At 54.9% G+C, this 23,938-nt stretch overlaps 2 protein-coding genes across 2 annotated transcripts; one reads left to right on the forward strand and one right to left on the reverse strand.

The window, feature by feature from the left end:
- Nucleotides 1-1,399: 1,399 nt before the first annotated feature.
- Ppfia3 (PTPRF interacting protein alpha 3) lies at nucleotides 1,400-19,153 on the forward strand. The gene is given in 29 exon segments (XM_048330237.1): nucleotides 1,400-1,650; nucleotides 1,652-1,694; nucleotides 2,027-2,125; nucleotides 2,404-2,568; nucleotides 2,920-2,994; nucleotides 3,243-3,317; nucleotides 3,678-3,899; nucleotides 4,962-5,108; nucleotides 5,203-5,337; nucleotides 5,657-5,740; nucleotides 5,974-6,105; nucleotides 6,772-6,834; nucleotides 6,940-7,019; nucleotides 7,400-7,544; nucleotides 8,051-8,238; nucleotides 10,133-10,355; nucleotides 10,651-10,814; nucleotides 11,181-11,308; nucleotides 12,131-12,224; nucleotides 13,508-13,589; nucleotides 14,087-14,287; nucleotides 14,487-14,549; nucleotides 16,092-16,267; nucleotides 16,645-16,742; nucleotides 16,928-17,103; nucleotides 17,188-17,256; nucleotides 17,568-17,739; nucleotides 18,009-18,080; nucleotides 18,169-19,153. Coding segments are annotated over 28 exon segments (3,609 nt in total). The 3' UTR covers nucleotides 18,068-18,080; nucleotides 18,169-19,153.
- On the reverse strand, nucleotides 19,148-22,858 carry Hrc (histidine rich calcium binding protein). Its single transcript, XM_048330238.1, has 6 exons — nucleotides 20,801-22,858; nucleotides 20,649-20,719; nucleotides 20,132-20,200; nucleotides 19,852-19,906; nucleotides 19,482-19,518; nucleotides 19,148-19,283 (listed from the first exon to the last, which is right to left on the reverse strand). Exons 1-6 carry the CDS (start codon nucleotides 22,674-22,676, stop codon nucleotides 19,247-19,249), a joined length of 2,145 nt encoding a protein of 714 aa, XP_048186195.1. The 5' UTR covers nucleotides 22,677-22,858; the 3' UTR covers nucleotides 19,148-19,246.
- Nucleotides 22,859-23,938: the final 1,080 nt, after the last annotated feature.

Genomic DNA, 23,938 nt, shown 5'->3' on the forward strand with positions numbered 1-23,938 from the left:
GCCGTTGGAAATGTTAGGTTTTGGCTTAAGGGTAGCCTGTTGTCTGATAAATGTTTTTCCTGAACCTAGTCTCTGAGAGCTAGGATTTAGGGTGCTAGATTCTCAGATGCACCACTCAAAAGACTCAAGGGTCCAGGCCACCAGATGCCTCACCTCCCAAATCCCAAAGACCCTCAGTCCCCTGTTCTCCCCACAGGAGTCCCAGGCTTTAGGCAAGTCCAACTATTAGGCTGGGCTGGGAATTATCCACTCTCAGAACCGGTTATACCACTGCCTGTGGGGGGGAAGGAAAGAAAGGGACACAGTGAAAGTCCCTCCTGCTTTCGACTGGGCCAGCTGGACCTGTCAGACCTGAAGTGACTGAGGGAGTGGCTCCGGAGCCTCACTTCATGTTGGCCCCGCCCCTGGCATCGGGGACCAAGTTCTGGCCTCCCTCGAAGCCGCGCCTCTCACCTCCCCCACCCTTGGTGAATACTCTTCCTGGGCTGGAGTGGGGCGGTGTTGCAGGGGATGTTCCCAGAACTCCCTGGGTCCTCCCTCAATGCAGGATTGTGCACTTGGATTCTAGGATGGGAGGAGTTGGGGGCTTTGAAGCCACTGGGAGGGGCTGTGTGGTGGCTCTGACTCTAGGATTGGGAGGAGGGGGCCGGATAGAGGTGGGGGCAACTGGAAAGCCTAGACTCTGAGAACTTAAAGTAGATTTAGATCTTGGAGTTTGTGAAGAAATCAATGACCAGCACAGTTGGACCCCTGTCTTGTTTTTAATTTTGAGGCTTTTCAAGCGAAATGTAGGTCTTTAGGATCCTTTGGAGTAGAAGGGGGGTGTCCAGTATCTGGGAATTTGAGAAACAGGAGTTGAGCTGGGTAGTAAGTGAGGCCTGTCTTAGAGTCATGACACAGGCAATCACATTCTACTGACCTAATTCTGTGATGGAAGACTTGTGGCCTTCTGCAGGCGTGGTTCTGGCCGGGCCTCAGTTTTCCTACACATGCAAATGGGTTGAGGATTCTTCACAATGTCGGAATAGGTGACTTGGGCACTGCCCCGGACACTCAGGCTTCAGTTCCACTGTGTGGCCAGGCATGGGTTTGTTGTCTGTGGAGTCTGACCTCAGTTTCTCTAAATGCTCTTACCCAGGTAGTACAGACTGTTTTCCTGGAAGCAGTGAATTTCTGCTTACCTTGCTTCACGATTGTAATGCATAAGCCTCAGTTTCCTCAGGTAGCTTACTCTCAGATTCCCTGGTAGAGCAGCCTCAGTTTCCCTGTGTTGTGATCAGAGTACCAAAGCCTCAGTTTCTCCTGTTCAGGGGCTGCACCGCCGCACCTCAGTTTCCCTCGTGTGGGAACCTCGCGGCCGTGCCTCAGCCCTCTGCCTCTGCAGGCCTGCACCGCCGCCATGATGTGCGAGGTGATGCCCACCATCAGCGAGGATGGCCGGCGGGGCTCGGCGCTGGGCCCGGACGAGGCGGGCGGCGAGCTGGAGCGCCTCATGGTCACGATGCTCACGGAGCGCGAGCGCCTGCTGGAGACGTTGCGCGAGGCGCAGGACGGCCTGGCCACGGCGCAGCTGCGGCTGCGCGAGCTCGGCCACGAGAAAGACTCGCTGCAGCGCCAGCTCAGCATCGCGCTGCCCCAGGTCTGGGCGGGGCCGGGGCGGGGCCGCCGGGAAGCGGAGCCTGAGGGGCCCGGAGGCCCGGGGGCGGGGCTTGGCACTTGAAAGGGCGGGGCCTGGGAAATGGTCCTTGGAGGGCGGGGCTTTGCTCCTGAAGGGGCGGGGTCGGGAAAATGGTCCTGGGCATGTGGGGCTGGGCACATGAATGGGACTTGGAATGATCCTTGATGGGTGTGGCTTGGAGCATCAAGGGTTGAGGTCTGTGATTGGCTAATCTTTGATGGGCAGGTCTAGACGACAAGAAAGGCGGGGCTTAGCTGAGTTGGGCGGGGCCTTCAAAATGCTTTGGAAGGAGGGACTTAGAAAAAGGACTGAGCGGTTGTCCCTGTCATGCCCACTTCTGCACAGGAGTTTGCGGCTCTGACTAAGGAGTTGAACTTATGTCGGGAGCAGCTGCTGGAGAGGGAGGAAGAGATTGCAGAGCTGAAGGCCGAGCGTAACAACACGCGGGTGAGGAGTGCTGGGGACAGGGTCTTGGGGTGTTGCTGTCTGATTCCTTTTTATTCTGTACGTCCTTTTCCTGTTTCCTTCCCTGTTCCCATTTCCTGGCTGGACTTTTTCCTTTTTCCCCTTACTTTTTTTTTTTTTAATCAGCTGCTTTTGGACTCGATCCCTAAAATCTCTTTTCCTGACTTGTCTCTCCCAGTGTCCCTTTGGTTGGTCACCAACTGTCACCATCTTCCTAGCCCCTGGCCTCTTTTCCTTGACTCGGTGTTTTATCCCTCTAGCTCCTCCTGGAACACTTGGAGTGCCTGGTATCCAGGCACGAGAGGTCATTGCGCATGACTGTGGTGAAGCGCCAGGCCCAGTCACCAGGAGGAGTCTCCTCCGAGGTGGAGGTGCTCAAGGCTCTAAAATCCCTCTTCGAGCATCACAAGGCCCTAGATGAAAAGGTATGGGAACTGGAGAGCCTGGATGAAGAACCTGTAGTTGACTGAAACTGTCCTGAGTGGGTGAGATCCTGGCTGTGATTGGCTGGAGGCATCCTAAGTGGGAGGGGTCTTTACTGTGATTGACTGGCACAAGTTACCAGTTACCTGTTAGAATGATAACAGAAAAATGAACTGGGGTTGGGGGTCCCAGGGGGAGAGACTGCTTGGTCCGTGGTGGAGCCTCGCACCCATTATAGAGAGAGGAACTTTAATATTGTCCTATTTCACCTGCCCCTGGGGTGTTCTAGGGCTGTGGGTCTGGTGGGCATCTCATTCTTGTTCTACCTCCATGGTCCTCTTCCTCACCCCCAGGTCCGGGAAAGGTTGCGGATGGCTTTGGAGCGAGTGGCCGTGCTAGAGGAGGAGCTGGAGCTGAGCAATCAGGAGGTGGGGGCGGGGCCAAGAGGGGGCGGGAACAAAGGAACCGATTGGGAGAGTTCCACAGGCCGAGCCCCAATGGGGTTGGATCGTGGGAATGAGCCAGAACCTCCCAGGAGGAGTGAGAATTTACTGCTAGGGCTCAGGCCCAAGTAACTATTGGACGGGAAAGTCTAGATTAAAGGAGAAAACTGCCTTCCAGGGGGGAGTAGAGCTGGGATTCCAGGACGTCCTTTACTCTTCTTTTTTTCTTCTAGACTCTGAACCTTCGAGACCAGTTGTCCAGACGGCGGTCAGGGCTGGAAGAGCCCGGCAAAGATGGGGATGGGCAGGTAAGAGGTACAAGTCCCTTCGCTGTGGTCTCCAGTCAGCTCCCTAACTTGATTTTCCTCCCCAAGTACTGAGGCTTGAACTCAGAGCCTGGGCGCTCTCCCTTAGCTTCCTGGCTCAAGGCTGGAACTCTACTACTTGAACCAGAACCCCACTTTCAGCTTGTTGGTTAGAGATTACAGTCTTACAGGTCTTCCTGCCTTGGTTGGCTTTCATGATACTCACATCTCAGCTTCCCTAGTAGCTAGGATTACAGGAGTGAGACACCAGCACCCGTCTCTGATAGACTTTCTCCTTGCATTCTCTCGCACTCTGTCTCCGTGACCCCTGTCTGGGTTCTGTCCCTTCCCCTTTCACTCCAGGCCCTTGCCAATGGCCTGGGTCCTGGCGGGGATTCCAGCCGGCGCACAGCAGAGCTGGAGGAGGCCCTGGAGCGGCAGCGTGCTGAGGTGTGCCAGCTGCGGGAGCGCCTGGCGGTGTTGTGCCGTCAGATGAGCCAGCTGGAGGAGGAGCTGGGCACCGCTCACCGCGAGCTGGGTAAGGCGGAGGAAGCCAAGTCCAAGCTGCAGCGGGACCTCAAGGAGGTGAGGTGGGGGTGCGGGGGGCCTGCCCTCTGTCATTCCCCTGCCCTGGCCTCGCCCCTTCCTTTTTGTCCAAAGTCACTCAAATCATGGTGAAACCTGGATTCAGTTCCCCAACAGTGTGGATTTTTTTCTTTCTGACCTTTGGGATTTAGAACTCTTATCTGAGTGTTACATGTGAAAGCACAGGCAAAGTGACTGGTTCCGGTTATTAGATATGGCCATTTTCTTTCTTTCTTTTTTTTTTTTAAGCCAGTCCTGGGCCTTGGACTCAGGGCCTGAGCACTGTCCCTGGTTTCTTCCCGCTCAAGGCTAGCACTCTGCCACCTGAGCCACAGCGCCCCTTCTGGCCGTTTTCCATATATGTGGTGCTGGGGAATCGAACCCAGAGCTTCATGTGTAGGAGGCAAGCGCTCTTGCCACTAGGCCATATTCCCAGCCCACGCTATGGCCATTTTCTTTTTATCAGCATTTCATCCTTCTGGAATGAGACCTTATAATTCTCACGTATCTGCTAAGAAATGTGGGTCTTCTTCTTGTTTGTTTGTTTTTCCATTGTGAGGCTTGAACTTGGGACTTGGGCCCTGTCCCTGAGTTAATTTGCTCAAGGATAGTGCTCTACCACTTTGAGCCACAGCCTCACTTCCGGTTTTTAGGTAGTTAATTGGAGGTAAGAGTCTCATGGACCTTCCTGCCAGGATTGGCTTTGGACTTCAATTCTCAGATCTCAACCTCCCCACCAGTGTGTGGCCTAAAAACTCTTTCTTGGCTTTTTCACTCAAAGCTGGCACTCTACCCCTTGAGCCACTCCTCCACTTCAGGACTTTTGCTGGTTAATTGGAGTCTCCCAGAATTTTCTGCCTGGACTGGCTTTGAAACCCCAATCCTCAGATCTCAGCCTCCTGAGTAGCTAGGATTGCAGGCCTGAGTCTGGGGTGCCTGGAATTGGGCCCTGGATTAATTTCCCAGGATACCCTGGGGTCCTTGGCTTGCTGTTCTAACCCTAGGGTACCCCCAGGGCCTTCTAGGAGTTGTAGTCTCGAAGGTCTCTTGCCCCCTCCACAGGCGCTGGCTCAGCGGGAGGATATGGAGGAGCGGATCACCACGCTGGAGAAGCGCTACCTGAGCGCGCAGCGCGAGGCCACGTCTCTGCATGATGCCAATGACAAGCTGGAGAATGAATTGGCCAGCAAGGAGTCGCTGTACCGGCAGGTGGGGGCCTACTGGGCAGGGGGCGACTTGGGGTGAGGCTGGGGTCCATGGGACCTAGCCCTTTTTTTGCTCCCCTGGCTTCCCGCTCCCCCAGAGTGAAGAGAAGAGCCGTCAGCTGGCCGAGTGGCTGGACGATGCCAAGCAGAAGCTGCAGCAGACCCTGCAGAAGGCCGAGACCCTGCCCGAGATAGAGGCGCAGCTGGCCCAGAGGGTGGCAGCGCTGAACAAAGTTAGGATGGAGGGAGGGGTGCCTGGGGGCGGGGCACAGGGGCGGGACGGGAATGTTCTGGGGGCGGGGCCTAGATGGGCGGGGCCTAGAGTCTGGCAGGAAAGCTTGGATTCTGGGGAAGAGGTTGAGCCTTGGGGTTTGTAGAGATCCGTCTTGGAATGGTGCAAGATTTGGGCTTTGGGGGCGAGGGGACGGTGGCCTGGAATCCGAGAGCCATGGAACAGGTCCTGAAAACTGTAGACACAGGGGCGGGATGGGGGCTTGCATCCAGTCGTGAGGGAGGCGGGGCGAGGACCCCGAATGGCTTCTGGTTCTCTAGGCTGAGGAACGTCATGGAAATTTTGAAGAGCGGCTGCGGCAGCTGGAGGCCCAGTTGGAGGAGAAGAACCAGGAGCTGCAGCGGGTGAGGGGGCTGAGGGCTGTAGAGAAGATGGAGCTTTGAGACAGGGCTGGGGCTTGGCTGGTGGGGGCTTGGGTGGTGGGTGGCGGCTTAGTTGGTGGGCGGCGCTTGGCTGGTGGGCGGGGCTTGGATGTGGGCGGGAGGGCGGAGCTTGCACGGTGGGTGTGGCCCGTAGCAAGGGCCAGGCCTTGTAGTGGATGCCTTTGAGCATCCTTACCTTGCTTTTCTTTGGGTAGGCGCGGCAGCGGGAGAAGATGAATGATGACCACAATAAGCGGCTGTCGGAAACAGTAGACAAGCTGCTGAGCGAGTCCAATGAGCGCCTACAGCTTCACCTGAAGGAGCGCATGGGGGCTCTGGAGGAGAAGGTGCGTCCCGACGCAGTACTCCCATCACCACCCATGATCCCGGCCTGCTTCCTGCCCAAATCCCATAGCCCCAGACACTGCCTCCAGATCTGTGACCAAATATCTCCCTAAACCCGGCCATCCCAAACTTGACCATCTGCCCTGATGTACTGAGGAGATGAATCTAAGCCCTCAGTAGCTGAATTCTAGGCAGTAACAATACCCCAAGCCCTTAGCTCTTTCTTTCTTTTTTTTTTTTGCCAGTCCTGGGCCTTGGACTCAGGGCCTGAGCACAGTCCCTGGCTTCTTTTTGCTCAAGGATAGCACTCTGCCACTTGAGCCACAGCGCCACTTCTGGCCGTTTTCTGTGTATGTGGTGCTGGGGAATCGAACCCAGGGCTTCATGTATACGAGGCAAGTACTCTTGCCACTAGGCCATATTCCCAGCCCCCTTAGCTCTTTCTTAAGTCTCCCAGACATTCAATCCCCGAGCCCCCCTGAGATTATACAGGACTTCAAAGCCTGGGGCTCCTGGGATTTCTCACTCTAGATGTGTCTTTGGCCCCGTGACCCTCTCTCCCTTGCAGCTCACGATTTGTCCCCACTGGGATCCTCCAGGGGCTACTGGTAGGCCCTAGAGTATGTCACCTCCCCTCCTACTTCCTCATTTTACCCCTGTGCCCGCAGAACTCATTGAGTGAGGAGATTGCCAACATGAAGAAGCTCCAAGATGAGCTGTTGCTTAACAAGGTGGGGAGGGGGCAAGGGAGGGAGGGAGGAGGGAGAGGAAGGAAAGCAATGCTGTTCTGGAAAGCAATGCTCTCTGCCTTAATTTCTCCAACCTCTTCTCTTCAGGAGCAGCTCTTGGCTGAAATGGAGAGGATGCAGATGGAAATCGACCAGCTCCGGGGAAGGCCACCATCCTCTTACTCTAGGTGACTATAGCCTCCTGCCCCTCCTCAGCCCAGGGAGCGGTGCCAGCAGCACTCTTATTTATTTATTTAGTCAGTCTTAGGGGCTGAACTCAGGGTCTAGGCACTGTTCCTGGGCTTCTTTGGCTCAAGGCTAACATTCTACCACTTGAGCCACAGCATCACTTCCCCCTTTTCTATGTATATGGTGCTGAAGAATGGAACCCAGGGCTTCATACATGCTAGGCAAGCCCTCTACCACTAAGCCACAGTCCCAGCCCACATCCCTCTTATTGTTGACCTCAGCTCTATGACCTCTGAGCCCAGGCTTGTCCCTGTGACCTCTGAACTCTGTTCCATTTTCCAGACCCCTGGGTTCCTGACTGTCTTTCCCATGCCCACAGGTCTCTTCCTGGCAGTGCCCTGGAACTCCGTTACTCCCAGGCGCCCACGTTACCTTCTGGTGCCCCCCTTGACCCTTATGGGGCCGGCAGTGGCCGGGCAAGCAAGAGAAGCCGCTGGTCAGGAGTAAAGGATGAACCCTCCAAGGTCAGCTCCGCCTCTGGGGCCTGGACTAAGGGGCTTAGGTGGGCAGCTGTAGGGAATGGAGTCCAACCTTTGGGGCTCAGATGGGAGGCTAGGTTGAGAGGCAGGGTCTCCTGGACTCACCTGTTTTCTCCTTTACCCCCAAATCCACCAACGCCATCAACCCCCACCTGCTTGGACATCCTGTTACCTGGTGAGCACCTGAGGGAACTCATGGGTCAGGGGAGCAGTGTAGGATCCCAGCATGGGTAGGGCCAGGTCAACAAGTGAAGTGGGCTGGATCTAGGAAATGGGAATCAGGGAGGAGCCAATCAAAAGTGTGGGTGGGGCTTGGTGCCAGTTGGGAGAGAACTTAGGAATGGAACCTGTCCAGTAAGTAGCTGGGCTGGGCAAAGTGGTACCTGCCGCCTGCAGGCAGGACCAGGAAGGATGGGCAAGGTCAGGATTGGAGAGCAAAGACCCAGCACGCACCATCCACTCAGTGTCCCTCTGTCCCCATACAGAGAAAGGATTGGGAGCGGTCGACCCCTGCAGGGTCCATGCCTCCCCCGTTCCCTGGTGAGCTGGATGGCTCTGATGAGGAGGAGGCAGAGGGGATGTTTGGGGCCGAGCTGCTGTCTCCTAGTGGGCAGGCTGACGTGCAGACCCTGGCCATCATGCTTCAGGAGCAGCTGGAGGCCATCAACAAGGAGATCAAGTAAGCCAAGGCCTAGGTCTGCTTGGCTTTGCCTGAGCTGACCTCACAACCCCTCTGGCTCCACTTCTGTCTGTGCCCATCTCCACTCCCACCATCATCATGGAACTCTCCCAGTCCAACCCTCCTCCCAGTGAATGAGAGGACACTATGTTCCCATAGGTTCCCCCCAGAAAACCTCCTGTGCTATCCATGTTACAACTCCCTCAGTTAGGACTTAGCATTCCCAGGGGTATGGAGCCCTGGAGTCCAAAATGCCTGAATTTTAAACTCAATACATCAAGAAGCTTCCAGAACATCATGGATTCAATGACTTCACATAACCATTAATCAGAATCTTTTAAGTCTTTAAGATTCTCCACACAATCCAAGATCCCCAATTCAAAACAACAAGAATCCATCCACCCTCATACATTAGCCATGAATCTCAAGTTTAGACATCCAGGATTTCTACCCAATACAACAAAAGTCCACAATTTATTTAGAAATTCCCATCATGTCCACCCTGAGGGCCTAGAAATTTGCCTTAGTTGACAACTTTTTCTTTCTTTCCTTCTATTTTTCTGGTCCTGGGGCTTGAACTTTGGGCCTAGGCACTGTCCCCAACCTCCTTTTGCTCAAAGCTAGCGCTCTACCACTTGAGCCATGGCATCACTTCCAGCTTTTTCTGTGATTAATTGGAGATTAAGAGTCTCACAGAGGGACTGGGAATATGGCCTAGTGACAAGAGTGCTTGCCTCATATACATGAAGCCCTGGGTTTGATTCCTCAGCACGACAAATATAGAAAAGGCCAGAAATGGCACTGTGGCTCAAGAGGTAGAGTGCTAGCCTTGAGCAAAGAGAAGCCAGGGGCAGTGCTCAGGCCCTGAGTCCAAGCCCCAGGACTGGCAAAAAAAAAAAAAAAAAAGAGTCTCACAGACTTTTCTGCACTAGGCTGGCTTCAAACAATGATCCTCAGATCTCAGCCTTCTGAGTAGCAAGGATTACAGGCCTGAGCCACTGGCCCTTAGATTACTTGGCAGTTTTCTAAGAAAACGTTCTTCATGGTCCTCCAGCAGGTAGAACAACATGGCTGCCACCTTCCCATTCAAACTCAGACTGGAGTTATCAGTTGTCACATAGTGGGAGACGGACTCCACAGGCTTCCAGATCATAGTTCTCACCCAGATTGTATGAAGATTTTGCCCCTGTGATCCTTCTTGGAGCATTATCTCTTGCACATAAAACCTTTTCATGATTTTTGTTTTGTGTGTGTATCAGTACTGGGGCTTGAACTCAGGGCCTTGGCTCTGTCCTTTAGCTTTTTCACTCAAGGCTGGGGCTCTACCACTTGAGCCTTACCTCTACCTCCAACTTTTTCAGTGATTAATTGGATTACAGGCATGAGCCACTGGTGTTTGGCTCTTTTTTTTTTTTTTTTTGCCACACTTGGGGCTTGAATTCGGCCTGAGCACTGTCCCTGACTTCCTTTTGCTCAAGGCTAGCACTCTACCACTTGAGTCACAGCACCACTTCTGTTTTTTGCTATATATGTGGTGCTGAGGAATCAAACCCAGGGCTTCATGTATATGAACAAGGCAAGCACTCTACCACTAGGCCACATTCCCAGCCCTGCTTGGCTCTTTTTCATGGTTTTGTTTAATAGCTTGGTTCCCTTCAGAGCTAAATTGATCATGGCTCCTGCTCACCCTGACAGCCCAGGTTCCTTCCACATCCTCTTGAGACTGTCACTCACTCCTTGTCTGCCCTAAGAGGCCGTGATAAACTCACCCAAACTTTCTGACTTCCCTCCCTTTGCCCCAATGAATTTTCTGATCACAGACTCCCTTCTCTCAGCACTCTCTCTTTCTATCTCTGTCTGTCTGTCTCTCTCTGACTGCTGCTTTCCTCCTCAGGCTAATCCAAGAGGAGAAGGAGACAACAGAACAGAGGGCTGAAGAGCTGGAGAGCCGAGTGTCCAGCTCAGGCCTGGATTCGCTGAGCCGATACAGAAGCAGCTGCTCGCTGCCCCCATCCCTCACCACCTCTACCCTTGCCAGCCCTTCTCCTCCCAGCTCTGGCCATTCAACACCTCGCCTGGCACCACCTAGCCCTGCCCGTGAGGGCACTGACAAGGCCGTGAGTACTCTAGGGGGAAAAAAGATACTTCTCTCTTTCTGACCTTAATGCCCATTTTCCTCTTTGTAGGACTGGTTACCCCTTAGCTTTGAGGCCCAGCAGGTCCCACTCTTGACACCAGAAGCAAAGATGTACAAATAGGAGCTTGGCTGGGTGCTAGAGAGCTATAGCCATTGTCTTTATGCTTCCTCCTCCTCACATCATCCCAGACTCCCCCAGTAGATGTCCCCACTCACGGGCAGCCCCCAAGATGACCCCCCAAGCTAAAAGAACTTCTGTGCTTCTCTGTCCTCAGAATCACATCCCCAAAGAGGAAGCGGGGGCTCCACGAGGGGAGGGGCCAGCCATCCCAGGAGACACGCCACCCCCCACTCCCCGCTCTGCCCGTCTTGAGAGAATGACCCAAGCCTTAGCACTGCAGGCGGGGTCCCTGGAAGATGGGGGACCCTCCCGGGGAAGGTGAGCAAGGGTACAGAGAGTGAGAATGAGGGCAAGCTTGCCTGGAGGGATGAGATGGGAGGACAAAGTGTTGGGAAGAGAAGAAAGGAAGAAGGCCCAGTACCAGTGGCTCACACCTGTCATCCTAGCTACTCAGGAAGCTGAGATTTGAGGATCACGGTTCAAAGCCAGCCCGGGCAGGAAAGTCTGTGAGACTCTTATCTCCAATTAACCACTAGAAAACCAGAAGTGGTGCTGTGGTAGAGCGCTCGCCTTGAGCAAAAAGAGCTCAGGGACAGCAGCCAGGCACTGAGTTCTAGCCCCATGACCGACAAAAAGAAAAGAATGGTAGAAGGAGTCCTCCCTGACTCCCTCCTGTTTGCCCAGTGAGGGTGCTCCAGATTCCCTGCACAAAGCCCCCAAGAAAAAGAGCATCAAGTCATCCATAGGCCGGCTCTTTGGCAAGAAAGAGAAAGGGCGAATGGGACCCCCAGGCCGGGACAGCTCTTCCCTGGGTAAGTACTGTCATTCATTCTAACCCTTCTCCCCTTAGTCCCTTCCTCCCCACTGCCCCCATCTTTCCATACTCACTGGACATTTGTTCAAGTGTTTGCTGGTGTGGTCATTCACATAGAATGTGAGTGAGTAGGAGCAACTTAAAAGAAATGGCTTGGTGGGGCCTGCTGGGGATAAGGGGTAGGAAAATGCAATTTACTTCATTTCTCTGGTTTTGAAGCTAAGGCAGAGCAGCGTTTGAGGCTGGGCACCTGCTGGCGGTGAACTGGATCCTGCATATCCATAGCTGTTGTAGGAATTTTGTGAGACGTTTGACATCTGGGTGACATCAGGGATTTGAAACTAGCCCTGGCAGAATTATTTATACCATGGCAATTGGCAAAGGCTACACATCACAGAATGCAGTCTTTCTCCCTGGGAGTCCAGTGTTTAGGCATTTGCCAGCGTACCACCACCCTATACTAGGCCAGCCCTGTGAATCCAGCACTATGTAAAGCAAGTCTCCTACTCCTTGCCCATCTTACTCTCTTTTAAAAATCCAATTAAAAAAATCTCTTAGGGTCTGGACTTTCCTGGCATCCTATTTATTGATTTATTTTTGCTGGCCCTGGGGCTTGAACTCAGGGCCTGAGTACTGTCGATCAGCGTTTGTGCTCAGGGCTGGTGCTCTACCACTTCAGCCACAGCTCTACTTGCAGCCTTTTGTGGTTCATTGGAAACAAGAATCTCACAGATTCTTTTCTGCCTGGGCTGGCTTTGAATCGTGATCCTCAGATTCCAGCTTTGAGACTTTTCACATTTTGACTCTCCGCTGCCTCTAGCTGGAACCCCCTCTGATGAAACACTGGCTACTGACCCTCTGGGGCTAGCCAAGCTGACAGGCCCAGGAGACAAGGACCGAAGGAACAAGAGGAAGTAAGTTTGTGGCTGTGTGTGTGTGTGTGTGTGTGTGTGTGCGCGCAAACATGCGTGTCCATATGAAGCAGGGTGGTGGTGATGGAAACAGATAAAACTACAATGCTGGTAGTCAGTACCCGAGATACTTACTTTACTTGGGAATCTGGGAGCTTCTAGAATTTTTCTCTGTTTTTATCTTTTTCTTAATGGTATTGGGGACAGGGTTGAGCCAGGCATGGTGGTGCACACCAGTAATCCCAGTTTCTAAGGGAGGCACAGGCAAGAGGATTGAGGTCTGAGATTGCAGAAGACCTTATCAAACAACCATAAAACAGCCAAGCATCTGGAGCTCACACCTGTAATCCTAGCTACAGAGGAGGCTGAGCTCTGAGGATTGAGGGTCAAATCCAGCCTGGACCAATCTGAGAGAATCTTACCTCCAATTAACCAGCCAAAAGCTGGAAGTGGAGGTGTGGCTTAAGTGATACAGCTCCAGCCTTGAGCCTGTGAGGCCCTGACTTCAAGCTCTAGTACTGGCTCAGAAAAAACAATAAAGCAAAAAGGGCATGTGGGATAGCTCAAATGGGCTAGCAATCATCAGGCCCTGACTTTGATCCCTAGTACTGCCAAGAAAGGAAAAATTAAAAAAAAAAAAAATCCATGGAGCTGGTGCTGGTGGCTCACGCCTGTAATCCTAGCTACTCAGGAGGCTGAGCTCTGAGAATCATGGTTCAAACCAGCAAAGTATGTGAGACTCGTATCTCTAATTAACCACCCCCAAACTGGAAATGGAGCTGTGGCTCAAAGTGGTAGATTCACGACTGCTAAAAACAAAACAACAAAAAAGCCCAGCCCAGGCAGGAAAGTCCATGAGACTTTTGTTTTTTTGTTTTTGTTTTGTTTTTGGCCAGTCCTGGGCTGTCAACTCAGGGCCTGAGCACTGTCCCTGGCTTCTTTTTTGCTCAAGGCTAGCACTCTGCCACTTGAGCCACAGCGCCCCTTCTGGCCATTTTCTGTATATGTGGTGCTGAGGAATCGAACCCAGGGCCTCATGTATACAAGGCAAGCACTCTTGCCACTAGGCCATATTCCCAGCCCCAGTCCATGAGACTTTTATCACCAATGAACCACCAGAAAACCAGAGTGGTGCTCTGGCTCTAAGTGGTAGAGTGCTAGCCTTGAGCAAAAAGAGCTCAGGGACAGCGCCCAGGCCCCCTACGACCAAAAAATAAATAAATAAATCCATAGAAATGTCTGGGCCCTCTGTCCCTGCCATGTCCTTCCCTGCTGTCCCCTGCCAGGCATGAACTTCTGGAAGAAGCTTGTCGCCAGGGACTGCCGTTTGCTGCCTGGGATGGCCCCACTGTGGTCTCCTGGCTGGAGGTACTGGGGCCCAGAAATGGCATGTTTTATTGAACCCCAGTCCTCTGACAGCTCTACCAAAGGCTGGCCGGGTCTGCCCAGAATGTGCTTCAAGCCAGAGTTGGGGTGGGATGGGGTAGGGAGGTTCTAGTGGGGGAGGGGGAAGACTCCTGCCAGTGGGAACTGATTCTGTCTCCCCTCCCCCTGCCCTCTGGTGTTGCCCACATGGGTACGGGTCTGACACTTATCTCCTTGTATCTCTTCTTGTCTCTATGCGGGGTTCTCTCTATTTTCTTTCTTGCCTGGTGTCTGTGTGTGTCTCTGGATCTCTATCCCTCTCTTTCCTCTTCTACCTCTCACTCCCCTTCTTGTTCTCTCTCTCTGCTTCTTGTGGGTCCTGTGTCTGCCTTGCTCCTATTTGCCACCTGTCTCCCCTTCTCCCTTCCTTGTTGTCTTCCATCTCCCCTCCCATGTTCTGTCTGCTTCCCTTCCTCCTCTCCCCTTCCCTCTGCCCCCAGCTCTGGGTAGGCATGCCCGCATGGTATGTGGCTGCCTGCCGGGCCAATGTCAAGAGCGGTGCCATCATGGCCAACTTGTCAGACACAGAGATCCAGCGCGAGATTGGCATCAGCAACCCTCTACACCGGCTCAAGCTACGCCTGGCCATCCAGGAAATGGTCTCGCTCACTTCCCCCTCCGCTCCTGCCTCCTCCCGCACGGTGAGTGTCCAGAGGCCAAGTAGACTTTTGCCTGGGACATGACAGCTTCTGGAGAAAAGATCACTCCTTTCCACTGAGCAAGAAAGCAGGTCATTCGTAAATGAGTGGCTGGGATTCCTGGAGCCTCCCCTGTTACCCTCCCTTTGGGTCCCCTCCTTTCTGGAAAGTCTCTTCCATCTCACCATCTCCCGCTCCTCAGCCCACAGGAAATGTGTGGATGACCCACGAGGAGATGGAGTCCCTTACAGCAGCTACGAAGCCTGTGAGTGCCCCCTGCTGGTGGCCGTGGGCGTGGCACTAACCCTCCCTGGGGGTGGAGGCAGGCTCTTGAGTCTGTGGCTGTCCTCTCTGTCTGTCCCTCTTGTCCTCTTCTGCCTGCCCCTTAACCCACCCCTTCTCTCCCCTCTTCCCACTAACGGGTCAGGAGACCAAGGAGATCAGCTGGGAGCAGGTAGGGGCGCGGGGCAGGATGGTGGGGCGCATGACCAGGCTGTGCATGTTGCATGGATGCCCCTCCTTCTCTGAGCCCTGCCCCTTCCCTTGCCAGCCAGAACATTCCATTCTTTTCTTGGTGGTGAGGGACAGCGCCAAACTCACCTCTGGACTGGCTCATTGGGGCGCGGGGGGGTTGGGCGATGTGGAAGCCCCTATTCTGTGGTCAACCTGGCAGGGGATTCTAGGGGCCTTTGGGTTGCTGGAGGGGGAGAAGCTGAGAGGTCTGGTTATGGGTGATGGAAATGGGGGGCCGGGTAGCTGCATGGCTCCAGTTTTACCTGGGCTGATGGTGGATGGAGAGGCACAGGTTGGATGAGAAGGTGGGGAGCACCAGTTCCCCTTTGTTCTCAGAAAAGGGGACAAGTGAGCTCACCTGTGATGGAGGTTGGGGTGTTGGGCTGTGACCTGTGATTTCAGCCAGGGGGCGATGGGGTATCCTTATGCTAAAGGGAGTGAGGGAGTTTGGGCAGATCCAGAACAATCTCCTGGGCCACGAGCACAAGTATTTCCAGATTCACATTGGAGAAAGTCACTTGCCCTGGCTTGGAAGAATAAGCATACTGATTGAGTTGGGCCAGAGTTAAATTGATGCTTCCCAAATGGAATGTAAACTGAGTGCTGGCCAGGCTCATGCCTGTAATCCTAGTGACTCAGGAGGCTGAGATCCTCTTAGCTCCAGTTAAGTAGCAAAAAGCCAAAAGTAAGGCTGGGTGCCGGTGGTTCACGTAATCCTAGCTACTTAGGAGGCTGAGCTCTGAGGATTACAGTTCAAAGCCAGCCCAGGCAGGAAATCCGTGAGACTCTTACTTTCAATTAACCACCAGAGAAACAGAAGTAGCACTGTGGCTCAAGTGGCAGAGCCCTCACCTTGAGCTGAAGAGCTCAGGAACAGCGTCCAAACCCAGAGTTCAAGCCCTGAGACCAACAAAAAAACAAATACAAGCACTAGAGCACTAGTCTTGAGTGTAAAAGCTAAGGGATAGCGCCTAGGCCTTGAGTTCAAGCCCCAATACTGGCATACACACACATGCATTCATGCACACACACACACACTGAATGTATAGGTCAGGTCACTGGGAGTTGTGGAAATGCAGATATGGAGCAGGTGGTGTCTGAGGCAATTCCAGCATATCGGTGGCATGGTGATCCTGAGGGCTCAAGAAGCACAGTTTGAGACTCTTTGGACTGGTCCATTGTCCCAGCAGATTGGTCATTGTCTGGCTCTTGTGTTGGGGGATTGGGGTACCCCTTCCATCCACACATGGTGAGAGGGCCTGACACCCCCTCCCTCACCTGCCCATGGCCCCAGATCCTGGCATATGGCGACATGAACCACGAGTGGGTGGGGAACGACTGGCTGCCCAGCCTGGGGCTGCCCCAGTACCGCAGTTATTTCATGGAGTCACTTGTGGATGCCCGGATGTTAGATCACCTCAACAAGAAGGAGCTCCGGGGCCAACTCAAAATGGTGGACAGCTTCCACAGGTAGGAGCTGCCTGGTTAATGGGTACAGTCCAAGGGGAAGCTCCACCCCCTGGACAGCCTTCAACAAATAAGGCTGGTGATGGGAAATGCTTAGGAATATCCATGGCCCTGTAGTATGACATATTAGAAAATTTTGACCCTGTACCCTATCCACCAAGAAAGTCCATTGGAAAAGTTCATATTCAAGACAGCTTGGCTAGTTAGCTGCCCCTCCCCCTCCCCCTTTAGCCAATAGAAACTGTCCACTGACAACATCCCACCCTCTTCGGGCCAGTGGTCCATATAGATTAATGGATAGCCAAGGGGGTGGGGCCTGATGAGAGCAGCAGCCAATGGGGTGTGGGGTGCCTCTGTGATTCCACTTTCCCCGCGCCCAGGGTGAGTCTGCATTACGGGATCATGTGCCTGAAACGGCTCAACTATGACCGGAAGGACCTGGAGCGGAGGCGGGAAGAGAGCCAGACCCAGATCCGAGGTGAGACCCTGCAGGAGCCAGGAGGAGGAGCTCGAGGCAGGGCCGGAGCAAAAGTGATAGAAGAGTTCAGTTATTAACGTGTGTGCTTGTGGGGCGGGGGAGCCAGCACAGGGGACGTGGCCAGGGAAGGGGACGGGGACGGAGGTACGAACAAAACTCCCAGTGAGGGTCCCTTCCATCCCCAGATGTGATGGTGTGGTCCAATGAACGGGTCATGGGCTGGGTGTCAGGGCTGGGCCTGAAGGAATTCGCCACGAACCTCACCGAGAGCGGGGTACACGGAGCACTGCTTGCCCTGGACGAGACCTTCGACTACTCGGACCTGGCCTTGCTCCTGCAGATCCCCACGCAGAACGCGCAGGTGAGCTGCCGAGGGGCCCGAGCTCGCTAGGCATCCCCACGCCTCGAGCCGCACCCTCCAACCTCCCTCCCCTCCCCCCTCCAGGCCCGACAGCTCCTGGAGAAGGAATTCAGCAACCTCATCTCCTTAGGCACGGACAGAAGGCTGGACGAGGTGCGGGCGACTGCAGACTTCGGAGCGGGAGGGGTGGGGTTGGCCTTGCCAATCAATCGTACTTGGAGGCTGCCAGGGAGGGGGCGGGGCTAACGGAGAACCGACGCCCGGGGGCGTGGCAACGGGGAAGACGTCACCCATGGGGCGGGTCCACGAGAGATGACGCCCACGGGGCGGGGAGGAGGGAGGGGTGACGCCCACAGGGCGGGGAGGAGGGAGGGGTGACGCCAGCGGGGCGGGGTCTGGAGCAGGGGGCGGGGTCAGAGCTGGGTTCTCCTCCCTCCACGGTCGGCTCGGCGGCCTGTACCTAGGACAGCGCCAAGTCCTTCAGCCGCTCCCCGTCCTGGCGGAAGATGTTCCGAGAGAAGGACCTGCGAGGTGTAACCCCCGATTCGGCTGAGATGTTGCCCCCCAACTTTCGTTCGGCGGCAGCAGGAGCACTGGGGTCGCCGGGGCTTCCTCTCCGAAAGCTGCAGCCAGAAGGTAAGGGATTCCCAAAGGCAGACAGTCCCTTCCTTCCCTTTGCTCTTGGCGGGAAGTGGGGCGACACAACCTCTCAGCTCTCCTCCCCTCCAAAAGAAAGAAGGGGCCGCAGCAACCTTCTGCTTCTCCCTGCCACATCTCCTGTCCGGGAAGGGAGAGAAAATGACCAGGAGCCTGGCCCGGGAGAGGAAGAGGCCGCGCCCACAGAAACACTGGGGAATCACTGGGGGTGGCGGGCCAGTCTGAATCGGGGCTCCCTTTCTCTCCAGGCCAGACTTCTGGAAGTTCCCGAGCAGATGGCGTTTCCGTCCGGACTTATTCCTGCTAGTGTAGGCCTCCAGGTGAGGATTGTGCTGGGTGATCTTGGGGTGCGGGGCGACACCCCCGTGGTCTTCACTATGGGGTGCACTGTCCGGCGCCAATGCACAGGTGACCTCACTCGGATGGAAGACCGGGCCATCCCCCCTCCTACCCAGAGAATGGTCTCGTCCGGGGAGAAGAGGCCCTGGAGCTGGTGCCGCGGACTGGACCATCTGTACAGACAAGTGGGGGAGTGCGTGTCCCCCGCCGCACAAATGGACTGGGCCTGGACCAAACCATATGAACTGGACTGAGGGAGGGAAAGAAGAGGGCAGGAAGAGATCCCGCCCCAAACTTCCGCCTCCCTTTTCTCTACTTTGTAATTTATTGATCAGTTTCCGATGGGAGACCGGGGTCCTTCACCCGCGGAAAGGGGGCGGGGCTTCCCTCCCGGGCCGCATGCGGGGAGAGGCTGCCCCCTTCCCCTTTTTCCTGCCCAGTCGCGGGGCCCAAGTTTTCCTTCTTCGTCCGAAAGGAGGGGAGGGGGGACTCGCTGCTACAAGCCTCGCCCCCTGTGCCACTCAGTCCCGCCCCGCCCCGCCCTGTAAGGTCCCCCCTAGTCCCTCGGGGTCATCTGCGGGCGGGTTCCCCACTTCTTTCCCCCGTGTCTCGTGTCCCCGGGGCCTCCCCGTCCCCCGTGCTGTGGCCGTGTCCGTGCCCCAGGGGTAGGGGGAGGGTGCAGAAGTGCACCCTCCTGGTTCCCCTCTGGCTCCGGGGTTTGCATGGGAGAATCCTCTTTCCAAGATGCCACTGGGTGACATGGTATGGGGGAAGGGCGGACAGCGGGGGAGCCCTCGCCCCCGACTCTCAGTCAGACCCCCGGCCCCAGGCGTCAATCAGTGATCACGGGTAAAGAGAACTGTTTCAAAAAGCTCATGAGTTAAGTGCTTTTGTTTTGGTTAGGATGTTCAAACCGACCAACCAACCCCAGCAGGATCCAGGAGTCCTCCCTGGCTTTTGGTGTCCTAGGCCGGGCCTTGGAATCAGGCCCCCAGCCTCCACCCACATTCCCCGGTGCCCCGAGCATCGGCCCCACGCCTAACATCCATGAGGTTTCGAGGCAAAAATTTATTCAGAGAAATAAAGACGGCTGGTGCCAAAGGGCTGGAGGGCAGGCGGGCTGGAACACACCACAGCCGCGGCGAGGTCAGTGTTCAGGCGTTTCCAGCATGTCTGCTAGGACTCTGGAGTGGAGGACGTATGCAGAGATTAGACCAAATTCAAGGCTTTCATCTCATTATCCTGCTCAGATCACGGGTGGGAAAATGGAGTCCAAAGGTTGTCCAATAACGCGCAGCTGGGCAGCTCTCCTTTAAACGGAGCCCTTAAACATGCCTCTGCCCCCCCACCGTCCCCCGCCCTGCCATCACCCCAACACTTACTGATACAAAGAGGAGGAGAAATAGTCCACGTAGCTTCCTGTGGGAGAGCAGAGACAGAGACGAGGCTTGAGGGGTAATCCAAGAACGAAAGATATTAAGGGGATGCTAGATGCGGGTTAACTGTTCCCATTTTTCTTAATTCCTGCCTTAAAATGAACTACTGCGACTCTTGAAAGCCCAGGATGATGTTCTCTAGTCCCTGATTTCTTCGGGCTCCGGCCCCGCCCACTAGCCTTTAGGGCCCGCCCCTCAACCCCACTCATTCTCAGTGGAGGCCCCCGCCCACACGCTTGGCCACGCCTTCCATACAGGCCCCGCCCACAACCTTACGTCCTCCCCGGGCAGGGTTTCTTGGGCTGCGCATGCTTACCCGGAGTGCAGACCGTTTCGCAGACCAGCGGGCAGAGGTAGCAGAATTGGCAGTGCTGGAGGCAGGGATGGGGAGAGAGCGAGGTCAGGGGCGGGTCTGAGCAGAACGGCAGGCTAAGTGTAGGTTACAGTCACGTAGGGTGTGGAAGCATCACATGGCAGGGCTTGGGTTAGTTTGCGATCAAAGGTCATGATTTCGGGCTGGGGCTGGCGGGAGGGGTTGCTCAGATGATCCCACGCCATCCTGAAGCCTGAGTGTGCGGGCCCAGGTGAGGTCTCACCTGGCACTGGTCACAGTGTTCACCCATGTTCTCCTCGTCACAGTGACAGTTCTCACATTCAGTGCATCGCTGGGGACCAGAGGAGCCTGGTTAGACTGAATCCCTCACTTGGGGATCGTAGTCATCCTCCCATCTCCAGGTGACATTCTCCCAGACCCCTGCCCCTCATTAACCTACACTGAGTTCTGTCTTCCTTCCAGGGCAACCCTAAGTCATGCAGTCTCTGTGGGTAGAACCTTGGGTTACCTCTGACCCGGACTCCCCGGTCAATCCTGAATCCTGACTGCCATCAGCTCTGGTCTCCGTCTGTCCCTCCAGCCCTAGGTGGAGCTCAGGTTTCTTCCTTCCCATCCTAGATCATCACCCCAGCCTTCCGGCTTCCAGTTTGGTACCCAAAATATCTTTTTGTATCCAGACTTGTCTCTGCTGTTCCCTAGTTCAAATCCGGCCTCCTCCCTCCCAGAAAGACAAATTCCTAGGAACTGCTTGGTGTGCAAGACCTAGGCTGGGAACATACATTGCAGAAGGAGCAGTAGCCACAGAGGGACCCTGGTTGATAGTTCCCATAGTCCTGCATGTCCTGTGGACCTGTGGGGACAGAGGACAGTGTGACTCAGGTGACTCAGGCTGACTGCCCACCTGCTCCCCCCTCCCAGCCAGGCCACTTACCTGTATCCTCCCCACTCTCCTCCTCGCTGGAGCCGCCTCCAGTCACCTCCCTCCCTACCAGGGGGTTAGGGATGATGGTAAAAGGGAGCTCATCTTCATCCAGGCCCTCCTCCTCTTCTTCCTCTTCCTCTTTCCGGTGATATTGGCTCAATGGAGCCCTAACCTCAGCCCTCTCTTCTTCCTCATCTTCATTTTCATCTTCTTCCTGGCTCATGTGGAGACCATGACCTTCCTCCTCATCTTCCTCATCATCCTGGCCCAGGCTTCCATGGTGGACTCCTTCAGACTGCTCTACACTTTCGTCGCCTTCCTCCTGAGAGCCGCGGTCTTCCTCCTTCCCATCTTCCTCTCCAAAATCAACATCTCTCAAGCCGCTTCTGTCCCCAGCCCTAGTGTGTTCACCTTGGTGGTCTTGTTGCCTATGGCTGGGGGCCTGGGGACCAAGCTCAGCAGAGATATCCTCATCTTGGTCCCTGGGGGCACTGTGGTGGTGGTGGCCAGGGACTTCTGTTTTGTACTCCCCTGGGATGTCTTCCTCCTCTTCACTTCCTGCAACATGGTGGCTCAACTTGAATGTAACCTCTTTCTCTTCCTCTTCTTTCTCATTCTGGAGGCCATGATGGGTATGTCTGGGGGCCTGGTGCCAGTGTTCAGTGGACATATCATCATCATCATCTTCATCATCTCTGTGGCCTTGGGGCCCATGGTCAGGGACATGATGGTGGTGCTCATCCGAAATGTCTTCATCATCTTTGTGGCCTCGATGCCTGTGGGCCTGGTGTCCATTCTCAATAGAGTCCTCTTCATTTTCATCATCATCATCATCATCATCATCATCATCATCATCATCATCATTTTTGTGGCCTTGATGCCTGTGGGCCTGGTGTCCTTTCTCAGTAGAGTCCTCTTCTTCTTCATCATCATCACCATCATCATCATTATTACCATCATTTACATGACCCTGGTGCCCATGGGTCTCATGTCCATTCTCAGTAGAGTCGTCATCATCATCACCATCATTTTCATGGCCCTGATGTCCATGGACATGGTGTTGGCGTTCTTCTGAGATGTCCTCCTCTTCTTCTTTCCTGTGGCCTTGATGGCCATGGGTCCCGTGGTGTCCACCCTCTTCATGGCCTTGGTGTCCATCACTAGGATTGTGGTGGTGGTCTTCCTCTGATTCTTCCTCATCCTCTTCATCCTCATCCTCCCTGTGGCCTCGGTGCCTATGGGCCTGGTGCTTGTACTCAGAGGAGACCTCCTCCTCCTCCTCCCCTTCTTCCTCCTCCTCTTCTTCATCATCCTCTCCCCCTCTGTGGCCTTGGCGGACATGCCTGGGGATGTGGCGGTGGTGCTCACTGGAGACGATGTCATCCTCGTCCTCGTTGTTGTGGCCGTGGCCCCTGTGGCTGCTGGGAAAGTGGTTTCCATGCTCTGTGGAGTCTTCCACATCTTCGTTGCTTTGGCTTCTGTGCTGAGTGGTCTGCCGGACCTGCTCTGTGGAGCCCTCCCGGGACACATTTTCCTCTTCAACTTGGTGGCCTTGGTATCGGTGGCCTGGCATTTGGTGGCCATATTCCCTGGAGAGATCTTCCTCCTCCTCCTCATGGTCTCTGTGGCTCTGGAAAGGATGTCTGTTTTCTGTGGCAACATCCTCCTCTTCCTCCTCACTGTCATGGCCCCTGTGCCTGTGGATATGGTGGCCAAACTCGGCTGACATGTCCTCCGAAGGCCCAGGGACGCCTGCATTGTTGTTGGTGTTGCCGAAGCCCAGCCCGGCCCCTCTCAGCTGCTGGGTCATGGCAGGAGGGAGGAGCAGGCTGGCCACCAGAGCCCAGAGGACAGAGGTGTACAGCCATGGCCCAGGGTGGCCCATGGGGATGTTGAACAGCAGAACTTCTCCCAGGGAGGCGTCTGCTGCTACGAGATCAACGTGGGGTCCTTGTCTCCTTTGGGGTCTGACTCTTTTTGCTTCGCGTCTCTCCTTCACTGCCTCTGACTGTCTATCTGTCTTCCTCTGCCCTGGACACCCCACTGAGGCTGTTTCGGGAGCCCAGATTCCCCTAAGGGGCCCTCCCTCCCCATTCCCAGGCCAATAGGGTCTCTCCCCTCCCCTCGTTGTGGCTAAATTTACTCTCAGCCCTGAGTTATTTTGGGTCACTCCCCGGCTGCCCCCCCTCTTGTTCCTTCTGCTGCTGCTGAGGAGGGGATGTGGAGGGGGTCTCTTTTGGCCAGGGAGAGGGGACAGAGGGACTTGATTTTGGACTGGCAACAAGCTCATATGTAGCAACTGCAAAGACAGAGGAAATTTTAAGCAGGCCAAGCTGAGAAAGCCTAGGACCCTGGGGAGGTTGGTGGAGCTAGGGGACAGGGGTGGGGGAGACTGTTTCAGGACAGACCTATCAGAGTTAGAGTGGAAGGCTTGGGAGCCCGATCATGGGGTGCTACCAGCCTGAATGAGATACTTCAGTGAGAGAACAGAGACCAATATGGAGCCCCTGGTCTGAAGTGAAGGAATCCTATCTCCTCCATTGTGACCTCCTGTCCCTGGACTTTAGATCTGGGGGGCAGGGGACATGGCCCGGCCAGGGCTATAAATACAGCTGGGAGGAGGGTGCAGGGGGCTCAGATTACTGAGGCCCCAGTTGCTCCCATCAGGCAGAGTTGGCTGGGAGCTTGTGGCCTGCCTTTTCTCTGTCAGGCCCTCCTACTCCTCAGCTGTCACAATTGTCCTCACTCTTAAGGACTCTGTCTCCCTTTATATGGATCTTCCATTTCTGTCATCTGCTCTCAGGAGCCCTGTATCTCCTTTGTGGTATTTGTGTGTTGGTCCTGGGGCTTGAACTCAGGGACTGTTCTTCAGCTATTTTGCTCAAGGCTAACACTCAACTGCTTGAGTCACAGCTCCACTTCCAGCCTTTGGGTGATTAATTGGAGATAAGAATTAATTGGAGATAACAATCTCCTGGACTTCCCTGTCTGGACTGGCTTGGAACTGTGATCCTCTGATCTCAGCCTCTCAAGTAGCAGAGATTACAGGCCACAGCCACAGGTGTGAACCACTGACCCCTCACTCCTTCATGGGATTCTGACCTCCTCTCACCCTGACCTCTGTCTTTCTTGTTCTGCGTTTCTGCT

This window comes from Perognathus longimembris, chromosome 20, assembly GCF_023159225.1.
Source record: "Perognathus longimembris pacificus isolate PPM17 chromosome 20, ASM2315922v1, whole genome shotgun sequence".
Lineage (NCBI taxonomy): Eukaryota > Metazoa > Chordata > Mammalia > Rodentia > Heteromyidae > Perognathus > Perognathus longimembris.

Coding starts and splice junctions, on each gene's coding strand:
- Hrc (XM_048330238.1), bottom strand. CDS start 22,676: ATGGGCCACCCTGGGCCATGGCTGTACACCTCTGTCCTCTGGGCTCTG. Junction 20,720..20,800: donor GGAGAGTGGGGAGGATACAG/GTAAGTGGCCTG, acceptor CTGTCCCCACAG/GTCCACAGGACATGCAGGAC. Junction 20,201..20,648: donor GCTACTGCTCCTTCTGCAAT/GTATGTTCCCAG, acceptor TCTGGTCCCCAG/CGATGCACTGAATGTGAGAA.